The following is a 9,688-nucleotide window of genomic DNA, read 5'->3' on the forward strand; positions in this document are numbered from 1 at the left end:
TCATCTGCCTGCATTGACACCATTATATGAAAATGGAATGACAGTTTCCTCTAGAGCAGCTAATATTAACAAAACCAAAAATGCACCACTGGACTATGATGCTTTCTCTATAAACAATTTGTTCAATTATTTCTATCACTGTAACACTGCTTCCAGACTTCCATCTTAAAAAAAAAAAAGAAATTCCACAGAAACATGCAACACACTGATTGTATAAAAAGTTTTATTTGATTCATGTTTCTGCACAATCATGGACAGGGGGATGTGTATGTGGTCTCAAACTGATCACCTGCAAAAAAACCAAAACAAAAAAACGCTTAAGACCCGTTCACACCAAGGACGATAACTATAAAGATAACGATAAAGATATAATTCTAAAAATCGTTCTCCATATTAAAGAATAACAGAGTTCACACCACAACTATAACGATAAAGATATGAGGAACGATATCGTTGGGATCACTTTCAGAACGATTTTTTTTCCAGCTGTCGAACGATAAAACACTGACAGCCAATCAGAATCCACTCTAATTTAAAGGTCTCGTGCATTTAAAATGGATCTGGATCATCCGGGTGCGCGTGCTTAGTATAAAAAGACCGTTATCGGTCGTTGGTGTGGACGCATATATAGTTATCTTTATCGTTATCTTTATAGTTATCGTGCTTGGTGTGAACGGGCCTTTAGCCTGAGCATACAGGAAATTCAGCCAAACGTTGATGAAAGCCTACTTGTCTGATAGTAGTCATAAACATTGATGACTGCTGGCTTGAGATTTTTGACTGCAAGAACCTGTTTTAGCCGTAGCGTGTAAGTTATGGGGTTGCTTTTGAGAACCTGCAAGACAGAAGAGATTAACAGCACAGATGGACATACATGAAGGTGGCAGCTAGAAGTGTACCCAGTGTAGTCTCACCTCTTTCAGATACACTAGGACATGATCATCTTGAGCATCAACCCGCTCCACTAGCGGAGCAAATGATCGGGGTGGAGAACCAAGCTGAGGAAAAGACCATCATTTACAGATAATTACGCTTGAAGCTCCTTCAAATATCTTTGGATCTGACAAGTCATCTTAAACCCATACAAACCGGTGACGTATCTGCCGTGAAGCCCGACAGCAGCTTAATGTCCACGATAACCATGTTAGTACTTGCTCGTTCACCATTGTATCTGAATGAAGGGGAATAAAGAGGTTTAGACAATGGGAACAAGCAGCTTTTAGGGCATTGAAGCTATAAACATGAGCGGCTTTTAAGTTAAAGATGTTCTTACTTCACTGTGAAGTCCAACATAAGATTAGCCAGTCTGCAGTCTGCAGTCACCTTTGCTTCGACACTCAGTGTACTGGGGACTTTAACAGGTGTTGGGATGTTGTAGAAACATGCAATCTATGACAAGTAAAACAGAATTAGTATGTGCACAAAAGAAACAGAAGTGGAGAGGGTGAAGATACAGACCTGCACAGACACACAAGCGGATCCTGACGCTTTAATACCATATTTGCCTGGAACTTTCTTCAGCGGCTTCTCCTGATACAGCAGCCTGTTGTCCCGATTCACCTTGAAGCTGTAAGAGTCTCCTTCTACTGAGGACTGTACGGTAACAGTGCTGGAGCCATCCAAACTGAACACTTGAGCAGCATACACAGACAGGGCATGAAGAGCCGCCACAGTGTCCTAAAACAAGTAAATGATTAATAACTCCCAACCATAAACAATCAACCATATATGAGTGGTCAGAGGCACCTGGGTGGAGGAAAAGCCTCCAAAGGGATTCTGCTGGGTCACCAGCCAGTTGACAATGCGGTTAGCATAGCTCAGAGAAGCCGTTGTGAGGGGCTTGACTGTGAGAACCGCTAGCAGCACATAAGAGCTGATCTCCACCGCCACAGTATCACCAGATGTAGTCTGAGACCAATGGAGTTTAATGCCTAAGGATAAAATGGAGGGGATAAAGTTGATGCCATAGAACCTGATGAAAATCTCAAGAGGCTGTTTAAATTTTCACCTTCAGAAATGGCACTATTCTTCAAGGTGGTTAGAAGCTGTGATCGAGTGGTGGTCTCTCCAGCCAGACTGAAGGTGTAGGCCAGAAGAGCCGTGGTGTAAGTGTTTCCCAGGTTCCCAACAACAGGCCTCAAGCAAGACAAAGCGTTGGTAATGACGGGATCCTGAAAATCAAAGCAAGTGTCAGACTAAAGCCAGAAAGGGAAGGTCATCTGTAAGGAGCTCATACAACTACTGAAGTTTACCGTGGAGGGGACGCCTAGCTCAAGCAGTGATGCAGTGATGTAGGCGGTCATGGTAATGTTATCATCAACTCCACCCTAAAACACCAGTAAATGGATTAAGAATCATTTCATCCCTTGAACACATCATTATGGAGCATTTGAAGGAGCATTTGAAGAAACGTGACCACCTTTAGGGCATAGTGGTACAGAGTTCCCTGCTGCATGAAACAGCCGTCCGAAACCTGCTGGCTGATCAACCAATCCTTTGCACTCTGAAGGACATTTGGATCAATGAAGATGAAGTCCCTCGCTAGGCCAAAAGATCTCAGGACAAAGCCAGTCAACCTGGCCGTGGAAGTATATTAAAAAAAAAAAAAAAAAAAAAAACCAGCTTCATCTTCTGGTGAAGAGACTAGAGTCCAGAACCAGCATGAAACTCACCATGTATTTGACTCATCATAACCAAATGTGCTGTATGATCCGTCACTGTGCCTGTAGTTTAGTTGTCCTTGGTATCCTGTTCAGGTCAAAACCCACAAGAAATTACAGTCTGCCACAATCCAACAGGAAAACTAGTCTCCCAAGTTAAAAAAAAAAAAAAAGAAGAAAGAAATCACCCACACCTCTTTGAAGGTAGTGTGTGGCGGTCTCTCGGATGGCTGCAGTGAGTTGCTTCGTGACTTGCAGGTACTGCAGTAAGTAAATATCTGGAGCAAGAACACCCATATTCTGTTCTCCACAACCGTATGGCATCTCTAACAACCCATCTAGTTTATTCAGTGCACGACCCATTATGTCTCCTATGAGAGGAATAGAAACAAGGGGTCAAGCCATGTTATTCTGCTGAATGTCACACTGCTGGTTTCTCCAAAAATGAAGTGCTTTACCTAGGACTGAAACAGAGCATCTGGCTGATCCCTGGATCACGTTTGTAGGAAACGTCAGAGTCACATCTTCAGAAATGACATTTCCTGCGGTCCAAACAGAACAAATCAGCACAGAGCGCTAGGCTAATGGGGGGGGGGGGGAGATTTGAGAATCATTGAGTGCAAACAAACCCTTTGGACACAGTAACCAACTCTGGGTGTTTGTCCTTTCAACTCCTTCAGGCTATAAAAGCAATAAAAATACATCAGTAAAGCAACATGAGCTCCATGATCAAACTCCAGAAGGCTGGTTACACTCACCAGGACAAGTAGACTTTGAGTGACTACATCAATGCGTCCTCTCTTTGGCACGGTCACAACTTCAGTGCCACATCTACTCTGGGACGGTTCAGCTGAAGCACTGATAGTCACATTAACAGCTCCTGCAGTGACAGACAAGTGGTGATGAATCCTTTTAGTTGTGTTCGTGATTGTCACTTCTCCATTACGCATAAACCCACTAGATATTCGTCCTAATAGCAGTTCTCTTTATTTGACATTTGCGGTTTCTTAAATTGGAATTGCCGTGCACAGTTTGCTCTGACTAAATCTGTCAAACCTTAGTTTGAAACTTGACTTGTTTGCAATCGTTGAATAGGTGCAACCTCGGTCAGTCTTTTTAGTTAATAGAAAAACCATTAAGAGTTCCAGATTGTTAGTTCATATTAGGAAATCCACCATTTTAGCGAGAGTGGATGCTTGTTTGATTAGTTCATAATGTGGAGTTAATTTATATGACTCAATTTAATAAATATAAAAGCAGGAAACTAGATTAAATAAACCATGTTTATGAATTGTTCTCATGATTTGTGCTTAAAGTACTATGATTCAGAATATATACTATTGTGCATCCCAATGGTGAGTAACACCTTAAACACTTCGAGTGAGAGTCCAAAACTGACCAAGGAGAGAAGCTGCGAAACCCCATTTAAAGGTTATTCTCCCACTGGCACAGAGACAGGATGAATACGGATCATTCAATGGTTTCAGAGTGAAGGCAGAGGATTGAGCTGGAGTTACTCGAACCTGCCAATGAAAGGGAGAACATGGAGCAAAGACACAGCACCTACTCTATACAGATCCATTATATAAAAGAAACCATGACAGACCATGATGCACTCGGACAGATAGCTGAAGACAGTGGCCTTCAGCTCAAAAGACTCCCCCCGGACGATGGAGTACGGCAGCGAGAGCTCCAGGAAGAAGGGCTGGAATACCGTCAGCAGAGCCGGAGAAGCAAGACCAAAACCTTTGGAAGACAGGCAGAACGCCTCAGTCTCCCATGTGGTGATTGTGTCAGGAACCTTGAGGGGAACTTGTGTGGATCCAGTGTCTCTGAAAAAAGGACAGCAGAAAATGGAAGCGAGGGGGACAGCAGTAAAAATTGTGGGCAAGTAGTTTTAGCAACGAGGTCTTACTAACCCCACTTGAGCAAGCTGCCAGATCCAGGTTTCTGGAAAGTAAACCCTGATGGTCACATCATTGGTGGAGCTGCTCTCACTTCCCAATGCCGCTGATACAGGAGAGAAACGCGACGCAGAGGATTCCAATGCAGATGAAAAGAGCCGCGATTCAAATGCTGAAATAAGACAAGACTAGAAGTGCCTGCTTTTTGAATGCATTCGAGTTCTGAAGTTACAATACATCTAAACAGCCCCTCATTGCATTTAAAGCTGCAGTGTGAGATTTTTAGCAGCATCTAGTGGTGTTTGCGAATTGCAACCAACAGAAGTTACTGTGGCCGACAGATGTTGTCGTCATCTGAGACAGCAGAGAGTAGCCAGATAAGCAATGAGGTTTATTTACAAAGACAAGTTAATAATTTGTGTTTACTTAATTCAGTAAATGATATGTTCATCATTGTGTTAATGATGTGTAGTTTTATTTGCTTTAGCTTGCTTCTTTGCACAAAGAACAGTGACAAAATGTGTTTGTCCATTTAGGACCACTGTAGAAACATTTCAATGTAAGGGGACCAGCAGTGTATGCAGATAGAAATGGCGCATTCTTAGGTAATAACATAATGGTTCGTGTAAGGTTAGGGTCACTGAAAACAGTCATGTATATGATATTGCATTTGTCAACAGATCCTCCTTAATATTACACAATGCACCTTTTAAAAACAAAAAACAAGTTGAGATCAAATGGAATAACCTTAGGTTCACCAAGTCATGCAGAAATGGTTTTCATGGCAAGAACTATATAACTGCATAGACTTACGTCTGGAGTCCCTACGATAATAAACCAGGTCTTTGTACTTCAGGCAATCAGGTTCTCGTACATTCAGATTTGTTGCGAGCTTCAACCCCACACTCTGACAGAGAAACAAGAGAACAAAGATGAAACTGAAACCAAGGACCCTGTAGTATTCAGTGACTACCTGTGAAGGATTTTCTACCTTGAAACTTGTATAGGCATGGTCTGTACGAACAGCTCGACGGGGTCGAATTGTAAGACACTCCTGTTCATCCTCAACGCTGTCTGGGTAATCTGATTGCGACCGCACCGGGAGCATGTCAAACACCTGGGTCAACAAAACAAGTCAACTTTATATAACAAGCGTTATACAATGGTTTCAAAAGCAGCTTTAGTGAAAAGAAATAGTTTGTGTTATGGCTTTAAATATAACAGCCACGTCATAATAGTATGGATTTGTCCAATTGATCCATAAGGACACTGAAATCCTAAAGTTGAACCTGGATGTCAAATCAAGCCCAACAGGAAAACTGAACTGCACATGGTACCATTTCAGGACTCAGGCGTTGTGTCCCTGGCTTCAAGATCTGGACGCTCTGATCTACAGCACTGAGGCCACACAGGGATCCCGCTTGAGCAGAGACGGTCAGAACGTTTTCCTCACCAGGAACCGCCTTGTCAGGAGAGAACTTTAGAGACACCTGGAACAAGGACCAACACACTGTAAGACACGTCATTGTTCCCCACTTAAAGCCAAAAGATGCTAGTGCACACCATACCTTGTTTTGGAAACACATTTCGGTTTTAAACGACACTGTACCAACAACTACACTGTCACTGGGCAGAACGCAGTAGACCAGAATGTTCACTACTGGAGCCATATCAACACTGACAGACAGCTGGAACGACACTGAGCCGCTCGTGACCGCATTAGGAGCACTCACTGTGACCGTCTGAAGTCCATGGAGGACGATCACTCCTCTGGACAAGACCTGACAAGAGACACCAGTGCATAAAATGTGCCAGACAGATCAGTGCAATCAAAACCACCACAAAACTAATATTTTCAGTCACCATATAGATGATGTCAGTGTTGTATTTTCCAGTTTCTCCAACAAAAGAATACTTGATGGTCACTGGAAACGCAGCACCACATTTGAGCGGCTGCTCAAGCTCCACTATAGTCAGTTCACTGAACTTTTGGCTGTCAGGAGTAGAAGCTTGGAGAAGCTGAACGACCCTCCTATCGGTGTTGAAGTGTGGGGATTTATAACCATAATAACTTGCTGGAGTTGCACTTGCCTAGAGAACAACAAATGCAATTGTAGTCTTGCAAGAGAAGTTGTCATTTAAAATAAGAGAAATCGTACCATCAGATTTAGATCAGCCTTGGGAAGGTTAGCAGTGTTGAGGGAGAACGTGGCCAGTCCTTTCTGGTTTGTGGTTAGATTCAGCAGCAGCTCATTAGGCCAACTGTTACCATTCAGGAGATACACAGCTTTGTCCGCAATTGGAGTCCCATTGAAAAAAGACGCCAAGACCTGTTGGGAAATAATTAATTCGTTACATTTATATAGCGCTTTTTCTGAGACCTCAAAGCGCTTTACATATGGAAGGGGGGAATCTCCTCAACCACCACCAATGTGCAGCATCCACTTGGATGATGCGACGGCAGCCATATTGCGCCAGAACGCCCACCACACACCAGCTTACTGGTGGAGAGGAGACAGTGATGAAGCCAATCAGTATATGGGGATGATTAGGAGGCCATGATGGACAGAGGCCAAGGGGCAGATTTGGCCAGGATGCCGGGGTTACACCCCTACTCTTTTTCGAAGGACATCCTGGGATTTTTAATGACCACAGAGAGTCAGGACCTCGGTTTTACGTCTCATCCGAAGGACGGTAAGACAAAGTTAGGGAAGGGTAACCAACGTGAAGGCTTCTGTAACATGAACTTTAACTTGCCTTTCCAACAATCATTGATCCAAGTCTAAAAGACTCTGGGAGATCCACAAATTTGATATTCCCGACTTCAAATGTAATGTACACATTTGCAGATTTTGATACAACTATGTCTGGGAAGAGAAAACAAACATGAAGACAGCAAATAAACATGCGTCACTGGTTTAAAAATTAGCCAATAACTCACCTGTTCCCTCCTCAGTGATATTCAAGTTAACAAGAAACGAATCTTCCAGGTTATCCTCAAATTTGGTTTTGAAAAACACAGATGTACTGAAGGTAAGGGAGGCACAGCCTGTGGCATTCATCTGGTTTAAGAACAAAGATAGTCAGTAAAGTCAAATACAAGCAAAAGAAAATCCTTGCTCTATGGCAAGAGTCCCACCTTAACCGTTTTACTCCGGCACAGACGAGTCAGGCCAGGAACCTCACTGAATGGATATGGCTCACGGCATACTTCCACCAGCGCTTGACCAGGTACAGGTTGCCCATATGTATATCTGAGAAAAATGTTACAAGGAATTAGATCAAGACCCATCCACCCACAATACAGGAAAATAAGAGTAACTCACTTGGCACAAGCCTCAACTTTTAGTCCAACATCTCCAACGCTGTACGTCTGTGGTGTCTTTACGGCCACGTCAAACTTGGGTAAAACTAAACCAGAAACAAACTGCTTAGTGAAGACATCAGCTCTGCTGTACTTTTGCACTCAATGACTTACCGTATTTTTTCACCTCAAACACCTGGGAGATCTTTCGGTCACCAATGAAAGCCATTAGTGTGTACATCCCCATCTGAGCCTCTGGGTTTAACTCGTGAGAAAGCTGCAATATCCACCCCGTTGAGGAAATGTTTGTCCACTGACCAATCCGGTTATTTTGATTGTCCTATTGATAAATAAATAATTAAAATAAAATAAACTGCATGTCTTCTGTGCTAGTCTTTAGGTTCGAAAACCTAGAGCAAATACTCACCTCCACCACCACAAGACTGTACTGTAAGACACAAATAAAAGACACTTCAATTATATAAATGCTGTTTTTAACAACCTGCATTTAACTTGTATGCCACTAAAATGAATGGATGTGACAACAGATACAGACATACCATTTGATCAAGGGGCACAAATTTGGCATTCATGGTCAAAACTCTGAAATTCACTGCACAAGGAAAAACCGATAAGAACTTACATCCATTACATAATGCACTTGAACATGTAAAAAATCTATTACACTACAAGTTCTGATCACTTCTAATATTCAACCAAGGGTCATTCACAGCTCACCCGTTTGTCCTGGATTGTAGATGGGCTTGTCTGTTTGGATGAAGGTCAAAGGTAGGTAAGATCTGAACATGACTTTCCTCTCTTCTGTCATTTTGAAGACCTTCCCTTGAACTTCCACCTTAAGCGTCTGCACAGATTCTGCATCTCCTAGAGGAGCCTGTAGAGAAATGTTATTTAAAAAAAGAAAAAAATATTATTTATTTATTTATTTATTTATTTAACTGCACGTGCTGCACAATGACAGACCTTGAAACTAAAGCAACGGTGAAACTCTGTCAGAGAGCTCTGCTGCACAAGTTGAGTCATCCTCTTTTTATCAAGCAGAGAGACTGTCATCTTGAGACTCTCATTGGGCTTTAAAAGACTCGCACACAATTTGGCGTCAGAACCGGACTCAATCACAGCAGGGAACATCACCAAGAAGGCTCTGTGGAAACATTAGTCAGACGTTTAGTAGGAAATCATAAGTCAGATCAGAACATAGAATCATGCAAGTGTATAATCACAGAAGTAGTTGTCATAATGTCATACTAGAAACTACATATAGTCATTTTGTTGAGAAATGCATAAACTTTGAGGAATCAAGTTAAAACAGACAGGACACTTTCGTTCACTTCAAAGCACATTTACTCACGGTCCTGATCTCTGTCCCTCAACAGCAAAGAGGAAAAGGGCTAAAACAAGCCCTTTCCAAACACAAATCTCCCTCACAGCCATGAAGAGAGATCATCCAACACTAAATGTGAAACAAGCGTCTCTTTCCGAAACCCCACAGAACTTCTGCTAAGCTCTACCACTGTTTAATGCTCAACAGCTTCTTTCAATCATCTGCACTGATTGCAGCGATATTTAAACGCTCTTAATTGCCATGAGGAATTCATTAAGCTCGTTAATTTCAATGATTACCCTAACCTGGAATTCATTTTGTCTGTTTATTACTCCATCCAGTAGCCTTTAAACCATAACACATTATCTGAAGTACTGCTGATAATACAGATAATTTAAAAAAAAAGTTTGAAGGACAAAAAATGTTCATGTCCAAACCCTGTCATATAAATTTAAAGCTTGGGAGCACAGACTTA

At 42.2% G+C, this 9,688-nt stretch overlaps 1 protein-coding gene across 1 annotated transcript; it reads right to left on the bottom strand.

Moving 5' to 3' along the window:
* Positions 1-206: 206 nt before the first annotated feature.
* On the bottom strand, positions 207-9,432 carry LOC311278592 (alpha-2-macroglobulin-like). The gene is made up of 34 exons (XM_084389545.1): positions 9,241-9,432; positions 8,853-9,033; positions 8,607-8,763; positions 8,429-8,481; positions 8,296-8,316; positions 8,043-8,208; positions 7,891-7,975; positions 7,704-7,818; positions 7,506-7,626; positions 7,322-7,431; positions 6,724-6,894; positions 6,428-6,655; positions 6,133-6,345; positions 5,902-6,054; positions 5,556-5,681; positions 5,378-5,471; positions 4,580-4,736; positions 4,267-4,492; positions 4,060-4,183; positions 3,419-3,540; positions 3,290-3,341; positions 3,119-3,202; positions 2,855-3,031; positions 2,673-2,748; positions 2,420-2,576; positions 2,253-2,327; positions 2,009-2,171; positions 1,747-1,931; positions 1,459-1,677; positions 1,274-1,389; positions 1,090-1,171; positions 915-998; positions 730-835; positions 207-289 (listed from the first exon to the last, which is right to left on the bottom strand). The coding sequence occupies exons 1-34, from the start codon at positions 9,321-9,323 to the stop codon at positions 249-251; spliced, it is 4,323 nt and encodes a 1,440-aa protein (XP_084245671.1). The 5' UTR covers positions 9,324-9,432; the 3' UTR covers positions 207-248.
* Between the last annotated feature and the right edge of the window lie 256 nt (positions 9,433-9,688).

Source organism: Rutilus rutilus (genome assembly GCF_951802725.1).
Source record: "Rutilus rutilus genome assembly, chromosome: 19".
NCBI lineage: Eukaryota > Metazoa > Chordata > Actinopteri > Cypriniformes > Leuciscidae > Rutilus > Rutilus rutilus.

Coding starts and splice junctions, on each gene's coding strand:
- LOC311278592 (XM_084389545.1), bottom strand. CDS start 9,323: ATGGCTGTGAGGGAGATTTGTGTTTGGAAAGGGCTTGTTTTAGCCCTT. Junction 7,432..7,505: donor TATCACTGAGGAGGGAACAG/GTGAGTTATTGG, acceptor TTCTCTTCCCAG/ACATAGTTGTATCAAAATCT. Junction 3,342..3,418: donor CTCAAAGTCTACTTGTCCTG/GTGAGTGTAACC, acceptor TTGCTTTTATAG/CCTGAAGGAGTTGAAAGGAC.